The following is an 18,160-nucleotide window of genomic DNA, read 5'->3' as shown; positions in this document are numbered from 1 at the left end:
GGCCACCGCACTGGGTCCTTAGTTTTAATTTTTTCCCAATATTTTTCCTTCTCTTTTTCCCCAAAGAGTAGTGTCATTTGTGATTAATTGGTTACTGACAAATTTTAATGCACACTTATTTTCTTTTGTAGGGGAATATCAACCAGCAAAGTGTCTATTCTGGGTTATGGTCTTTTAACAACAGATGCAGAGATTTTGATAGATGCATTGAATAACCAGAACTTCAAAGTAGTGATAGTGGATGAATCACACTACATGAAGTCCAGAACCGCAGCCCGCAGCAAGATTTTATTGCCGATAATACAGAAAGCCAGACGAGCCATTCTTCTTACAGGAACTCCAGCTTTGGGAAGACCTGAAGAGGTATTAGAAGTCTATATGCTTTGTGTTTAGAAAGAATAAGAAAGGAAAAAGAAAATTATGTCAATCACCTCTTTTGTAATTTTAAATTTTAAATTAGGTCCCTCAAATACCAGAAGAGTACTTTGGGAGTTTGCAGACAGCAGTTAATGATCAAATGTGTATTTTATTTTGACTGATTTAAAGCATTTTACATGTGTGTAGGTATATTGGTAAAATGCTTTTGACCTTTTTTACAGTTTTCATTTTTAGTAGAAATCTAATTTTTCGTATGACTGAGATTCTTCTGTATTTATATTTATTTGTCCTATCTAGTTTGCATTATGTGCTACTTAAGATTGCATTGACTGTGCTTTATTTCTTTTATATTGTACTATACAATTTTTCTCTGTTCCTCTTTCACCTCACTAATCTACTTTTGAATAAGGAGAGAGGAAACTGGGGCATGTGTGCAGACCATATCAATTATTTATTTATAGTAAAGTTTTGTTTAAATAACGCATTTAGCTTTTGCCATCCAATCAGGCAAGTAGAATATGGAATGCTTATAGGGTTGGATAAACAAAATGATAATCAAACTCTGAAAAATCTGAGGTCAGCATTTCCTGAGGAACAGCTGTCTGCCAAGGACACTGAATCCTAGAAAACACATAGGATTGTTGTGCGGTAGGGTTCCTGGGAGAAATGAAGAAAATAGGAAATACTGTATTGAAGATATCTCATCTTGTGCCTGGCACACAGTGACTTTACTGCTAGGTCAAATACTCCTCCCCAAGCACACACAAACACACACACACACACACACACACACTCACACTCATACTTCTTTATGTGTGCTTTTATTCTTCAATGTTTTATTTATTGATTGATGCTGTTATAAATTGTTTTCTCAAATTCGTTTTTGATTACTAATTGCTGGGCATAACAACAAAATTTTAAAGGTATTTTTAATGCATTTTGCAAACTTTCTGAACTCATTTAGTAGCTTAATACTATTTTGGCAAATTCCTTAGGATTCTCTATACAGAGAATCATGTCCTATCAATAGGGATGGTTGAATTTCTTCCGTTCCAATTTGGTCATTTTTATTTCATGTTCCTACCTGATTACGGTTACCTTCACTACAGTGTTGAGTGGTAATACTAAGAGTAGGCGTCCTTATTCTGTTCCTAATTTTAGAGAGGAACATCTTTTAAATATATAAACATATATGTATACATTTTAAGTTCCTATTTTTATATGAAATGAGTAGATTTCACATTTTTCATCATACAGATTTAAAAGCATAGGTCTTCCACCCTCACCCTCTTCCTTCCCCATTTTCTCCCCCTCATTTTTTTCACAGATTACTACAATAGTATGTTGTTCACGTCACCATAACAAGCTTCAGTTTTCAATATTTAAAGATATTATGACCTAGCAAGTAGAGGAAGGAAGAAAAAATTAAAATTACATATAATAAAAGTAAACTAAAATAAAGATGGAAATGCTGCAGCCCCTTGCTCTATACAGCAGTTAATCCCCAAATTCCTAATCAGAGAGAAAGCATTTAACCTTCCATTTTAGACTATCCATGGGTTTTCTTAACTTTTTAAAATCAGGTTAAGATATTGCTTCTCTATCCCTTGTTTATTCATTGGTTAATTGTAAGAGATGAATTTTGTCAAAGGTTTTTTTCTACTTTTACTGAAATAGTTTTGTCCTTTATTGTATTGATCAGGGTATATTACATTAATTGGTTTTTGAGTTTTAAAACAGCCTTGCTTTCTTGGGATAATTCTCACTGGCCTTGGTGTATAATTATTTTTATACCGTTTTGGATTAGGGAGGAGAATATTGTGTTGAGGATTATTTTTTTCTGTTTTCATAAGCTGTATTGGTCTGAAGTGTTTTTTAGATTGATTTGTTTTTTTACTTTGGAGTCAAGGTAATACTGGCCCTGCAGACTGAGTTGATCAATCCTCTTCTGCTTTTTGAAAAAAAAATCTGGAATATTAGTATTCTTTTTTTTTTAATTATTTATTATTTAACTTCATTAATTACATTGTATTATGTGACACAGTTACATAGATACTTGGGTTCTCCCCCACCACCATACCCTCCCACCATGGTGGATTCCTCCACCTTGTTGCATAACCACAGCTCAAGTTCAGTTGAGATTCCCCCATTGCAAGCGTATACCAAACATAGAGTCCAGCATCTTATTGTCCAGTCAAGTTCAACAGCTTCTTAGGTATATCCTCTCAGTATTCTTTTTTTAATGTTTGGTATAATTCAGTAGTGGAACTGTGTGGGCATTGACGTTTCTTTTTGGCTAGCTTTTGGCTTACCTATGTGATATCTTTACTGGATATATGTCTATTCAAATTGTCTTTTTCTTCCCAAGTCAGTGTTAGTACCTTGTGTCTGTAATTTCATTACATCAGAGTCTTTGCTAATTTGTCTTTTGACTTTTTCTTTGACTCATTGTATATTTAGGAGTATGTTTTCATATTAAAAGGATGTTGTTATGGTATACACATGAGTTTGATTGTGTCCTTTATTTAAAGCTTCATGCTGGAAGCTTAGTCCCTGGAGTGGCAAAGTGAATGTGAGACTCAGTTCTATTTGGCTTTCCTTTTTGGCTTGGTGATGTGATTACTCATTGCCTCTCACACTACTGCCATGATGGTGTCTCCCATTAGATTCCCACTAGAACCTGAACCACGGGAGTTGCCAAATTTTCTACTTTTTGCATCCAAAACCTGAGCTAAATAAATATGTTTTCTTCATAAGTATCCTTCCTCAGATCTTTAGTTATAGTAATAAAAAGAGGAATACAAATGTAAACCACCAAACTTGCTTTGAAAAATACTTTGGCAGTTCCTTAAAACATTCTGATAATTCCATTCCTAAGAATATACTCAACAGCATTATTCATGATACTGAAAAACAGAAAACCAGTAAAATAGTTATGAATTTATTAATATATCTCTGTCCTGGAATATTGTTAGAACACAAAAAGAAATGAAGGACTGTATGTGCAGCAAAATGCGTTAAAACACTAGGCAAAATGAAAGCCAGATACAAAAGACTGTATGTTGTATGACTCTGTTCAAATGAAACATACAGAACACGCAAGTTCATGAGGAGAGAACATTGATTAGTAGTAACCAGAATTTGAGGGGAGAAAAAATGGACAGTGACAGCTAATGGGTATGGAGTTAATGAAATATTCCAGAATTAGAGACTGGTGATTGATGTGCATTTTGTGAATATAGTAAGTCACTGAATTATATACTTGAGAAGTGTGAACTTTATGTAAGCTGTATCTCAATAAAGCTGTCATTTCAAAAGCCGTTTTAAAACAGCCATGAGATACTACTCTGGACATCCTTTCAGAGTTGTAAAAGTGAAAAGATTTTAGGATACTATTAATGTGTGTGTAGATTTCGATGAGATAATCCAACATAGTAACACTCATTAAACACTAAAGAGCATAACCTTAACCCCAGCCATTTTCTATTTCTAAAAATGTGTCTGATAATCCCTAATAATAAAAAAGTTGACAGGTATACAAAGTAATAGTTAAAGATATCAGTACCCCTATAAATCATACATGTAGTACATATATCCACACAGGAATATAAAGTTATTACTTTTTATAACTACATAAAAAGTAGAAACAGCTTATATGCCTAGTATAAGGAGTTCCATTTAAGTATTTTACAGTGCATCTATATAATAATGGGTTGCTATATAACCTCTATATGAATCTTTATTATGTGTTTTTATATAATTTAATTTTTTTAACTAAGAAAGCATAGATGTTTTAAAACTGTATGACACCATGTATAATATGAGTCTCTTCACATGAAAAAAAGAAAATGTACAAGTATATAGCCATAAAAGCTATAAACATATTTAAAAGACAAATAATAATTAACTCTGAAGTATTGGATGGCAGGATCAGTCATGCAGAGGAAGAAAGACCATAGAGGAAGAGACAGATTTATTTTTTACTGTCTTACTAACTTAATTTTATCATCACAATAACAATTTGCTTAAAACTATTGCAACATTTTAAACAAACTTGTATTTTTTCAGCTTTTCATGCAGGTTGAAGCTCTCTTCCCTCAAAAATTTGGAACATGGATTGACTATGCCAAAAGATACTGTAATGCACATATCAGGTACAATAAATTATTTTCCATAGCTTTTTTTCCTTGCATGTTTAGTGTGAATATTAAATTTTATTGGTCATTCTTTTCTCCAGTTCTTTTCAAACTTGTGGCACAAATATTGGAAATTATTCAGATTTATGTGGATAATCTATAGAGAAAATTAAGGAACGTTATACATAATACCAATTTCATTTTTATTTGCTTTTTTGTTATTGTATTGAGATTATTTAATTTCTTTTTCTCTTTAAAATTTTACTTCTTTTTTTCATTAGCATTTTATGATACAGTTCCATAGGCCCTGGGATTTCCCTTATCTCCTCCTCAAATCCCTCCCCCCACCTCACAGTGTTCCCCTATATGATTAGTATAGTATGGTTCTTCATGCACAGCCATATGTCCATCATTATGGGCATGAACAATGCCAGATGATTCAGCATCCTATTGTCAAGACATAGTAAACAGTTTCATTGGGAGTCCATCTTTGTCTGGAAGTAGAGATGCACACTGCATTGTGTCCTCACATCTGGATATGATCGTCTCCATTACATTTACTATACATCCCCTTAAATGAAAAGCCACAATACAAAATCAACAAGAGGAAGAAAAATACAAATTACAGTACCATGAAGTTAAATAACATGCTGCTAGATATGATAGTCTCCATATACCATTACTGTGCATCCCCTTAAATGAAAAGCCACAAAACAAAACCAACACCAGGAAGTAAAAAAAGAAATCAACAACACTATGAAGTTAAGTAACATGCTACTGAATGACTAATGTGTCGCTGAAGAAATAAAAAAGAAAATCAAGAACCTTCTTGAAGAAAATGATGTTGCTGTATGATCTATGAGTCATTGAAGAGTTTAATCATATGAAAGTGTTTTTGAAGAGATGAAACTAACAAAAAAAAAATCAAAATCCATGAGCTGTAGTTTCCTGTCATCTTTGTTGGTGAGATATGTCTCCTGTAGGCAACAGATAGATAGATGTTGTTTTTTAATCCAGTCTTCTAATCTATGACGGTTGATTGATAAGTTTAAGCCATTTGCGTTCAAAGTTAATATGAATTGGTGGTGATTTGGTCCTGTCATTTTAACAATTGGTTGTTCATTGATTTACCAAATGTTCTTTACATTTTCCTTTGGTTTTGGTGGGTGCTATTCCTTTTCTCTGTCAAGAGAGCATCTTTAAATATCATTTGTGGGACAGGTTTGGAAGAGGCAAAACTGTGAGCTCTTCTTTACTGTGGAAGAATTTTGTTTCATTTTCAAAGACAAAGGAAATTTTTGCTGGATATGTTATCCTGGGCCGACAATTTTTTGCTTTTAGAATCTGGAGTATGTCGCTCCATTCTCTTTTTGACTGTGCAGTTTCCTGTGAGAGGTCTCTGGTGAATTTAATTGGCATTCTCAATTGATTTTTTTCACATGCACATTTAAGGTTCTTTTCCTTATGTTCAATTGAAGAGAGCTTGATGATCATGTGTCTTGGTGAAGATTGGTTTTGGTCAAGCCTGTTGGGAGTTCTGTGTTCCTCCTGGATGTTGTTTCCCAATGTTGGAGGTCACACTCCAGGTGCAGGCCTGAAAGCTGTATCTCAGGCCTTGGCGAAGTTTAAACTTAAGTCATACCCTCTAGGCAGCAGGGCAGAGGCCTGGGGCGTTTCACCCACAGATAAGAAGCTTAATAAGAAGTGTTTTGAAATCTGTATCCCCCATTTTCTCAGTGTCTTCCTCAGTGAACTTTGAGGTTAGCAAAGGGTTTTGCTCCTTTGCTGCTGAGTCCTCAGTAATATTCTTTGTGCCTCTGTCTCTTCTTTTGCTTTTGGTCATTATACTTCTGGTTTTCAGATTCTTCTCCTTGGGGCAGGTTTCTAAGCTCTGTCACCCACAGGTCTTCAGGTCATGTTTCTTTCAAATAAATTCTGAAAATATTTAGGTTTCTGGAGTTGGCTCATCAGTTCATGTATCTTGTGCTTCATTCTATTAGCTACCAGGAGTGCAGGTTTTGTCTCAAGTTCCTGTTTGTGCAACTCCATCTCTATTGTAAGCAGAATTGTCTCAAAGGCACTTCTGTCATGAGTTTGAGATGAAAGCTGATAGCCATAAATAGCAAAACCAAAAAGCAGATGTCTAGTTCCTTCTATATGCTTGAGGTGAGCTCCAGGCATTTGAAATTACTGTATATAATCTTGCTTTAGTGTTATTAATACGTAATCTACAATTGCAGACACTGCATGAATCCCAACTTAATCATAATAATTTTCCAGCTTTTAGGAATCCTAATAGGTCTATAACAGCTTTAAGTTTTAGATCAAAGTGAGTTATTCAGTTCTGTTCTTTCAGTGGTAGGAAATATATAAGGAATTTAACACTAAGACCCCCTTCAGCTACCAGAGTTCTGGCCCCCTTCTTTATTGCGTTCTCCTAAAATTTTACCATTTTCATTAATTACTGCAATGCCAACGGGTATACGTATTTCACGATGTTTTCCTGTGCAGCCTTTTAGTGCACTAACTCAACCTTTTCCTACTCTAGCCACATTGCTTTTCTGAGGAAACGTGTCTTTCAGTGTTTCAAAGTCATTTTTTATCTGCTACAACTCAGATGTTCCCACCTTTTCCACCTTCTCCACTCAAATGAATATAACCCATTCTACTGCTTCCTCCCGTGGCAAAGGTTATTAGATTACCAATGAATTTTTCCATGCATACAAAATTGTTCAAAACAATATCAAGGCTGCCTTGTGGCAGAGCAGGTTAAGCTACTTATTAGGACAAGATAGATGTCTGTCCAAGTCCCAGCAGATCACTTCTGATCCAATTCCTTGCTAATGCCAGTAACTTTCTTAAAACACTCTCTGAATAAGCAGATAATATTATTCTTTGGCCATCTAGAAGTTCAACAATAAAAATAACTTCAATATCCCCTCAAATTGTTGTTATTACCTTTGCCCCTGACCAGTATACTTGTGGTTTTGACTGGACCATTTCCACTTCATTCCAATCAAAACCTATTGTTTTGATTGATGCTTGTCTTTACAATCATACAGGTAAAAACCATATTTCAGCTCCTGCTATGAATTTTTCAATCTGTATTTGAGAACTAGAACTTCAGACAAGTGCCGGGTAGGATGGCTGAGTTGGCTAATCCTCCCTACAAGTCCTGCAATCTCATGTGTGTGCTGAGTTATGTCTCAGCTGCTCTCCTTCCCATCCAGGTCCCTGCCTATAGCCTCAGAAAGCAGTGGAGGATGGCCCAAAGCCTTGGGCACTTGCACCCACCTGGGAGACCCAAAGGGAGTTCCTGGGCCTGGCTTCAGATAGGTTGAGCTCTGGACATTGCAGCCAGCAGATGGAAGATTTTACTCTTTGTCCCTCTTTCTCTCTGTAAATGTGCCTTTCTAATAAAAATAAAATTAAAAAAAGAACTTCATAGAAAATGAATATCATGGAAAAAGCATGTATGGATCTCAAAGTAGGATAGTACTAAAATAGATTCATCTTCTGATCTCATTTCTACAAACTTTTAGAAATTCCTTTGTATATAATATATATGCCAAACCATAAAGTTAAATATAAATATGTGTATAAATAAAATCACATGCTTGTTATAAGATTTATTGCTACTGCCCAAAGCAGTATGAGACTTGTTAAATAAGTTATGGTACATCTATACAATGGAAATTTATACAATCTTAGAGTAACACAACTCTCCAGGTACTAATAACAGATAATTTCCTAGGTATATTATTGAGAGAAAAAGCAATTGCAGAACATTGTGTTATCCTTTTTTTTTTTTTAATGCATACAAACACCATATCCACATTTTTTTTTTTCTGGAAATTCCAGAATTTTAAACATGGTGTCCTGTGACCCAGCTGAAAGTTTGGGTCTTCTCTATGGAAACCAAGGACGCTGAAAAAAATCTCTCTTGATTTATGTGAGTTCAACTATTTAGCAATCCATAGTGTGGGTATTAAGCAGATGGGAGATTTGAAAGAGACCAGCTTTCAGTGGCATGTGGTGGGTGTGTTAGGGAGCGAGGCCTTATTTTGTTCTCCACTGGAAGGAGTCACTATATAGCAGCTCCTTGAGAGCAAAACATTTGTCTTTTCCAAGTCTTTTTCCTTGTGTCTAATACAGTCTTTATTCAGTCATTGAATATTAGATGTGTTTTGTCTTTATCATGTAACTGCTGTACATGGATGAAGTTGTTTATTTTTTATATTTGCAGAAGGTACCAAATTGATGGAGTTACTGGATGTAACTTCAAGTGGTACATGAAATTTGTGAAGCTCTCTCTATGGAAATTGTATTCTGTTTTGTATTTTCTAATCAAAGGCATTTCCATATTAATATCATTTTCTCCAAAGATGTTTCCGTCCAGGCTCGATTTCAGAAGTTTTCTTATCCCTTCCAACTTCTTTACCTTGAAAGCACTGTGATTCTGTAGACTCTGAATCGGATTAAGGCACTTCCTGGCATTTTAAGTCAGTCTGTGGAATGTGATATTTTTTTCTCATAATGTTATGATTCTGAGAAGGTGTCATTTTCACACTATAATTTTACAGAATGCAAATTATGGTTAGTTATTCAGTTCTAGACCCATATTTTATATTTGAAATGTCATGACTATACTGAAGATATAGTTAAGTGAGACTTGAGCAAAAATGTAATTTTATCTTAATAAAGTTTATACAATACCTAAGAAATAGCAAACAGTAGTATAGTAATGCAAATGTTGTTTGGAGAGAAGGCACTGTATAGGTAACCCCTACCTGGTATGATTTGAGAAGCACGTAGAGAAGTTTTACTGGGCAAGAACACCTCTTATCCAAAATGCTTTACGTCATTCAGTTTACTGGGTTATTTTTAGGGGTAACTATAAATACAAACATGTTTGGGAGGAGGCAGCACATTCAATTGCCAATCGTTAGTACACTGAATGACCAGTTGTTAGAGGCACAAAAGACTTGAGAGATCACCCAGTTCCCTTTGTCATTGTATAGTCAAGGGGTTCAGTTAAATGCATTGCCCTGTATTTTGGGTTTTCATGCTTTTGTGTCATTTTTGCTGGCACTAACAAAGCCTTAAAAAGTAGAAATCTTAATACTATTTTACATAGAATATGAGAGCACAACCAAGCATCCTGTTACCAACAGCTATGCTCCAAAGATTCACTTTGGGAAAGCTGATTGTATGCTTAAAGGTTAAGAATAACCCAGAACAGCTCAGTGGGAATTCATCTAGTTTATCAAATTTTCTGATCTTTGTTTATGCTATTTTGTGCCAGTTCTGCCTGTAACAAAAATTAGTTGCCTAAATTTTTACTAGAGAGAAAATGCTAAGTGATAATGCACATTAAAGGTGTTTACAGCTATTTCCACAGAGTGTTAATTAGTGGGTCATTGTCAGCTTCAAGAAGTGTCTTAGGAAATTGCACTCTACTTTGTCCTTAGCACTGTCTCATTTAATGCTCCTACCCATGACTAAATTGAGATCATGTCTATTCTACTTGCAAATGATTCTAATCTGAGAGCACCAGTTAATGTATTAGGTGGCAAAGATAGATTTGAAGAATAATTATATAAAAATTAATAGGATATATTCTACACTTCTATTTAGAAAGTCAGTTTTGTATGAAAGTAGTTCAATTTATGGTGGCCTTGGGCCCGGCGACGTGGCCTAGCGCCTAAAGTCCTCGCCTTGAAAGCCCCGGGATCCCATATGGGCGCCGGTTCTAATCCCAGAAGCTCCACTTCCCATCCAGCTCCCTGCTTGTGGCCTGGGAAAGCAGTCGAGGACAGCCCAATGCATTGGGACCCTGCACCCATGTGGGAGACCTGGAAGAGTTTCCTGGTTCCCGGCATCGGATCGGCGCGCATCGGCCCGTTGCGGCTCACTTTGGAAGTGAAACATCGGACGGAAGATCTTCCTCTCTGTCTCTCCTCCTCTCTGTATATCTGGCTGTAATAAAAATGAATAAATCTTTAAAAAAAAATTTATAGTGGCCTTTAGTTTTGAATAAACTTCATTTAAATTGGAATAAAAGATGGTTCTATTTCACTGATTGAAGAAGCTACAGCTGGAGTATGATCTGACTTAATTCAAAAATCATTTTTATGGTGGCTACTATGTCATTCTGTATAGTAACCACTGGATATGTGTTAGGAAGCAAGACCTACATGGTCCCAGTCTTCACTGAATTTCAAGCTAAACACTAAACAGATATTCACAGTTGTGATTAATGTCATAAAAGAAAAGAAAAATAATTTGTGGCAGAAGATTGCTGAGCACACTAATCAAGTCATAGAAGCAAGAAGCATCCCATGGATGAGTAAGATACTTTTATTCTAGATTAAAAGACAATCAGATATTCAAAGAAATGAAAAGTGAGAGAGTAAAAGTTTTATGAAGGATAACCTGGTTTTAAGTTTTCTGGAATTTGAAATCAGATAACCAGATTAGCTTGATAGGATTGTTTTTTTTTTTAGGCTTTATTTGTTTTTATTACAAAGTCAGATATACAGAGAGAGGAGGAGAGACAGAGAGGAAGATCTTCTGTCCGATGATTCACTCCCCAAGTGAGCCGCAGCGGGCCAATGCGCGCCGATCCAATGCCGGGATCCAGGAAACTCTTTCCAGGTCTCCCACGTGGGTGCAGTGTCCCAGTGCATTGGGCCGTCCTCAACTGCTTTCCCAGGCCACAAGCAGGGAGTTGGATGGGAAGTGGAGCTGCCGGGATAAGAACCGGCGCCCATATGGGATCCTGGTGCATTCAAGGTGAGGACTTTTAGCCACTAGGCCACGCCGCCGGGCCCTTGATAGGATTGTTAATAACACTTCGGAGATTTGCAAATCCAGGTTTGTCCAAGGTTCGACTTGCTGTCAAACACTCGGTGGACTGGTACAGATCTGGATGAAAATTTTAGTATGATTGATAAAAGCCTGAGTGTTTTTACCAATTTATGATACTTTTTCTGAGGGACTATGAAACTTATCCTGGAGGGATCAGAATATATGGTCTCAGAGGTCAAACTCGAACGAGGAAGAATGTGAAGACAGGAAGAGTATCATGCTGTGTAGAAAGTAGAGCAATTGACTGCAGTATTTTGATGAGATAGTAAAGATGTAGTGCATTTGAACAAACAGCATTATAGAAGCATGCAGTAAGTAGAGTGTAATGTCTGAAACTGCCTGGTAGAACTATTTTTCAAAATTGAATTCCAGCCATGGAAGTAGAACAGTTGGAGCAGATTTTAGAAGGTCACTGGAGACAAGTGCAAAGAACTGAAATGAAATTAGAAGTCATATTTTAAGAATGATTTTAACAAGTGCAAACGTATCTGGGAAAAGATGACCAGAATAATGAGAGAATTTCATATTCTGCTCTACAAATGCCTGATGTTATTGATTGCCTACTATATTTAAAACATTATTACAAAGCTGCTGGCAGTACAGAGATGAGTAAGATGTAGTACCTGATCCTATGAAGCCTATAGGAATTTGAAGAAGAGGAGACCTCAGGGGAAAAAGACTTTAAATATTTAAGAGCCTGTCATCTTTTAAAGGAATTATACTTTTGTCTTTGTAGCTTCCCAGGGCAAAACTAGAGTCAAGGAATGGCATTTAGTAGAGAGGTAGATTTTTTTGAGTTATAGGAGTGGGAAGTGTTAAAATATGCATATGTGTGTGATTCTGTAACAATCCAAATGGAAAGGAAAAGGACCATAATTGTGTTATAGTAACAAGTAATATGCTGTATATTTTATTTATTTATGCCTTGTGCCTATTTCCGAAAAACCTAAGTAGTAAGGACTGTTTTTTTTAAGAACAATTAGTCATAATACGAATATTATACCTCTAAACATTAAAATAACATTACACTCCTAATATCTTGGAAAAAGCTAATAAATCTTCAGACTTCCAGTTGTCTTGTGAATGTCATAATTTTACATTTTTGTCCGGCTTTGTAAAGTAAATTTTCCTTGTTGTTTGAATCAGTACCCAACTAAAGCTCACACGTCACAAATGGAAACATTCTTTAAGTGGCATGAGTTCAGGCTTCTTTTCCATTTCCTTGTATTTATTTTTAAATTTGTTTGAGACTCTAAATTGGTTCTTTAATCTAGATTTTGTAGGTATCCATAAGGTGTTTAAAATATTGCTCTGGGACGCCAAAGTGCTGGCTCAACAGACTAATTCTCCATCTACAAACACCAGCACCCCATGTGGGCACCTGCTCTACTCCCAGCTGTTCCACTTCCAATCCAATTTCTGGCTTACGGCCTGAAAAACAGTGCATCGTGACTCAAATCCTTGGGCCCCTGCACCCATGAGAAAGAACTGGAGGAAGTTCCTGGTGTCTGTCTCCTGGCTTCCAGGTCCAGCCATTACAACCATTTGGAGCGTGGACCAGCAGATGAAGGGTCTGTCTCTCTGTCTCTCTGTGTCAGTCTACCTTTCAATAAATAAATAAATAAATAGATAGATCTTTTTGAAAATATCCTCTGTCTTCTGTATTTCTATAAAGATTTGGAGATTTGAAATTTTTGACTAATTCTGCATTCTAGTCATCTTTCCTGAGGAGTCTTATTATATATGAAGCATGTATTTTTGTGAAGTAGCAGCTGCTGATGTTTAGTACATGATCTATTAACTTATTAGACATTGCAGAATGATAACTATCCTAATATTCTTTCTTCGTTTAATAGTTTACATAAAACAAAACTCTTCCTTATCTATTACTTGGGCCCTCAGTGGTTCCCTTTCTTTAGGAAAGGCAGGATAAATGCTGATCTTTACTTTTTAATGATCAGTTTTCAAAATAAGAAGTCACCTTGCTGGCATTCTCTAGTGATGTCTAAAGGAATTTTTGGTTTTGAGACTGCTATCTGTTTGGTTCCTCCAACTTTGTTCTTTTTCAAGAGAGTTTTGGCGCTTTTGAGTCCTTTGCTTTATTATAGGAATTTTCTTGTCCATTTGTTAATTTATCTAGGAAACCATCTGGAATTTTGATAGATATTGTATTGAATCTGTTTATTAATTTTGGAAATTTTGCATTTTTAATTTTTTTATATGTATTTATTTGAAAGGCAGAGTCATGGAAAGGGAATAACACAGAAAATTTTCATTTGCTGGTTTACTCCCTGAATGACCACAATGGGTGAAGCTCAGACTGGGCTGAGCTGGGGTGCAAGAATTCTGTCTGGTCCTCCAGACAAAGTTCAACAAAACCTGACCTTTGGACCATCTTCTGCTACTTTCCTAGGTGTTAGCATGGAGCTGGATTTGAAGTGGAACAGCCAGGACTCAAACTGGCACAAATGTGGAAAGCTAGTCCTATAGGCAGCAGGTGAACTTGCTATACCACAACACAGACCCCAAATTTTGCATATTGAGAATTTTATTTATTTATTTATTTATTTTTTAAGATTTATTCAGTTTATTACAAAGTCAGATATACAGAGAGGAGGAGAGACAGAGAGGAAGATCTTCCATCTGATGTTTCACTCCCCAAGTGAGCCGCAACAGGCCCATGCTGCGCCGATCCAAAGCAGGGAACCTGGAAACTCTTCCGGGTCTCCCACGCGGGTGCAGGGTCCCAAAGCTTTGGGCTGTCCTCGACTGCTTTCCCAGGACACAAGCAGGGAGCTGGATGGGAAGTGGAGCTGCTGGGATTAGAACCGGCGCCCATATGGGATCCCGGGGCACGTTCAAGGCGAGGATTTTAGCTGCTAGGCCACGCTGCCGGGCCCGCATATTGATCATTTTAAATATTCCATTCCTTGAACCGGGACTTCTTCCACTCATTTGATTTCCCTAGGTTTTGTGTGTGTGTGTGTTTTACTATAGTGATATTTGTTCTTTGGTACACAGCTCTTACGTTTTTTCTTTCATAGTTGCTTTGTAGTTCCCTTCTTATCTTCATCTGTTGTGTATTTGAGGGGTTTTATTTTCAACTTATTTTTTAGTCTGTTTAATTTATTATCCTTATTAATGGTCAGATTTCCTACTTTTCTTAATGGTCAAAGTGTGCTCCTTATGACAGAGCAGTAGTTACCTTTTAGTGTTTCTTTTTTAGTACTGTGGCAAGATATTCCAGAATTGTCTTGTACATTCTCTGCTTTTCTTTCCCCTTTGTCGTATGTCCCAATTTTCTTGATAGGTATTTCTTATTAGCATACCAAGAAAAGCATGTGGAAAAATGTTTTGAATTCTGTCTTGTCAATTTATAGGTAATCTATCTCTTGACTGAAGCTGCATATAGATTTTTTTGCTGGAAATAATTTTTCCTCCATGTCTGAACCCATTGTTCCACTGTGTTGTCCTGATTTGGGAACTTTTTATGTGTCACATATATTTGGCTTTCTCCCTTCACTAGAAGCTTATACGATTGTCTGTTACCTGCTACTCTTTAATTTTATAGCCAATACACCTTGGTTTGATTTCCTTTTAGTCATTTGATAAACATTAATAGTCCCTTTCGGTCTCAAACTGTGAGTTCTTGTGTTTGTGAATTATTTATATTTAACTTTTTATTTTCCGTTGTTTTAGTCTCTTTCTGAAATTCTTATTAATTCCATCGTGATCCTGTAGCATTCTTATTTTGTGTTCCTTTTGGGAAGATTTCTCTTTCTCTTTAAATTTTTACTTAATTTACTTGAAAGGTAGAGTTACAAAATGAGAGAAAGAGTGAGTTAGTGAGTGAGTAAGAGCGAATGAGTTAGAGAGATGTTCCATCTGCTAGTTCACTCTGCAAATCGCCATGATGGCTGAGGTTAGGCAAGCAAAATGAAGCCAGGAACTTCATCCGGGTCTCCAACAAAGACTTGGGCCATCTTCCACTACTTTCTCAGGCATGTTAGGGAACTGGATCCAAAGTGGAGCAGCTGGACTCTAACTGTTGCCAACATGTGCTGCCTGTGGAGGCTTCATGTATTATGTCATAGCACTGGCCTTGAGATCTTTATTGTGCAATTCTACTGGTGAGTTTTATGTCAACTAGAGGAAGAAGCTGAAATATTTTAAACTGCTAACAGTTCTTTATTACTCTCAGTTCCTTTTTCACAGCTTGCTTTTTCTGGATGCAATATCATCTTTTGTTTCAGAAGATATAATTATATGTTGATACTTGGCAAGGGTGTCATTTTTGGGTCTTTTGTTTTGAACTGTATCGCTATTCTCTACATTATATATTTAATCTGATATTTTTTCCTGTCTATTTTGTTCTCTGCTGGTTACATGAGGTTTCCTCTGTGTATATTGAGCCTTAAATGTCCGTTCGTATGGCTGGACTGTATAGATGATTTAGAAGGACTTGTTGACTGGAAAGGGATGGCTTTTCAATGGAAACCTTTCAAATGTCATTATGTAGATATCATATTTACATAATTTTAAGTGAAAAAGCGTCCTCCATTCTTTAGCTATGAGTTTTTTTAAGCATTTGTTTGGTATGAATAAAGAAAAGTAAATAAATGGGGTTTATACCAAATTTAATGCCCTGATGTAGAAGGCTAAGCTTCTGCCAACAGCACTGGCATCTTATATGGGTGTCTCATATTTGATGAAGGAATATAAAGTATATATTTATATGCATATATATGCTTATATTATCTATTTTGTATGAGATTTATAGACATTTACGAAATTCAGCATAAATAAGAAATGGATGTCTGCATAAATATTCAGAAAGAAATTGGTAAAAGAACATATTAAATAGCCTCAAAATAGTGATCATTTTCTTTTAAAGATTTATTTTTAATTGAAAGGCAGATATTCTGAGAGGAGGAAAGACAGAGAGAAGAATCATCCATCTGTTGATTCACTCCCCAAGCAGCCACAATGGCTAGAGCTGAACCAATCTGAAGCCTGGGGCCTGGAGCCTCTTCTGGGTCTCCCACATGGCTCCAGGGACCCAAGACTTTGGGCCATCCTCAACTGCTTTCCCAGGCAGCAAGCACGGAGCTGAATGGGAAGACGGGCTGCCAGGACTAGAACCAGTGCCCATATGGGATCCAGGTATATGTAAGGCAAGGACTTTAGCCACTAGGCTCATACGTTTGCCCCAAAACAGTGATAATTTAAAAAACAGAATATTTAGCCGTTCACCTAAGATGATATAGAGGAGTCTGGGGAACTTTGTGACACCAACATCTCATATTAGAATGCCCATTCAGTTCCCAACTCTGCTGTTTGCAGTTCACCGTTCTGTCAATGCGTCCCAGCACTCCGCACATGATGACTCACTTATTTTGGTCCCTGTTGCCCATGTGGGAATACCAAAGTGAGTCCCAGACTCCTGGTTTCTGTTTGAAATTGCCTTGTCTTTTGTGAATATTTGAGACATGAACCAGCAGGTGGAAGACATCTCTCTCTCTGCCTGTGTCATTATTCTCTGTTGCTCTGCCTTTAAAATGGATAAAAACAAATAGTTTTTATCCCTGTGCCCTGAGCCCGCATGGGTGTTGGTTGGAGGGTCCATGAGCCCCAGGAATGTGGGGTCAGGCAAGGCTCGGGTCACCTGGCCCACGTCCCTGGTACCACCTGTGTGGTGGATACCAGGTCCGTGAGCCCTAGGGGCAGGGGATCCAGTGTAGCCCAGCTCATCTGACCCCACCTGCAAGGTGGGTCCTGCGTCTGTGAATCCTTAGGTGGGTGACCCCGCAGGACCTGAGTCCTGGCCCAGTTCCCTGGGCCTTCCTTCACGGTGAGTGTAGGGTCTTTGAGCCCCTGGAATGGGGTTCCCACAGGGCACGTGTCCTGGCCCTGGTCACTGGACCCACCTGTACGGTGGATGATGGGTCATGAGGCCGGGAGAGTGGGAGGGAGGGATTCCAGCTGAGCCCCAGTCATCTGGCCTGTGTGCTTGGCCTGACTAAATGGTGAGTCCTGGGGCAAGAAATCTGGTGGGGCCCTGGATCACCTTGCCCAGGTCCATAGGCCCACCTGTAAGAACTCGTCCTCAGTGGAAAAGACAGAGTAGTGGATGTCAGGCCCTGATGCACGTCTAAGTTATAGCAGCCCTCTGGAGCCTGCAGGGTATATCTGGTACCACAGCAGAGGAAGTAGAACAGAACAATTTGGACAACCACCTAGCCAAGCTATGACAGCAAATATCTGGGCAAATGGACACTTTAAGGTCCTGTATGTCAGCCAGTGGATATTGGAAGGGTTTCCTCATCCTTGGATCAGCGAGATTGACAGCGTGTCAGAACTATCAAAACCACCTGGACAGAACCCTTAGAGTGTGTGCCACATAGGAACCCTGGGTTAATATCAGGTGGCCATTCCCCATCCCAGTGTACTGGGATGGTATGGATTCTCCTCTTTTTGTCCCATTTCCCACAGAAACAGGAGGAAGTAGAAAATTTGGAAACAACAATTACACCCACTTTTCCCTAACCCTCGATCCTTCCCACTCTGATCAACTATATGAACGTCATCTAAAATAAGATTTTTAAGTTAAAAAAATACACGAAATATAAAGTAGGTTTATGAACACATGCTCAACTGGAACTTTCACACATTCTTAGTGGGGCTATAAAGTCTTTAGCCACTTTAGAAAATAGGGTAGTATTTTGTTAAGAGTTAAATATACACTTACCATACAACCTAGAAATCTTCCTCAGGGG

At 37.4% G+C, this 18,160-nt stretch overlaps 1 protein-coding gene across 3 annotated transcripts in view; it reads left to right on the top strand.

The window, feature by feature from the left end:
- Positions 1-18,160, top strand: part of ZRANB3 (zinc finger RANBP2-type containing 3) — a 207,633-nt gene that overhangs the window by 99,343 nt on the left and 90,130 nt on the right. For all 3 annotated transcript variants that reach the window (XM_012928208.2, XM_058664438.1, XM_058664439.1), the window contains 2 exons: positions 132-363; positions 4,447-4,532. In XM_012928208.2, the coding sequence (XP_012783662.2) occupies positions 132-363; positions 4,447-4,532 (318 nt within the window). The remainder of the gene's footprint in view (positions 1-131; positions 364-4,446; positions 4,533-18,160) is intronic.

This window comes from Ochotona princeps, chromosome 5, assembly GCF_030435755.1.
Source record: "Ochotona princeps isolate mOchPri1 chromosome 5, mOchPri1.hap1, whole genome shotgun sequence".
NCBI classification, from domain to species: domain Eukaryota; kingdom Metazoa; phylum Chordata; class Mammalia; order Lagomorpha; family Ochotonidae; genus Ochotona; species Ochotona princeps.
Note: the sequence above shows the minus strand (reverse complement) of the source record. Positions and strands in the feature narration are given on the sequence as shown.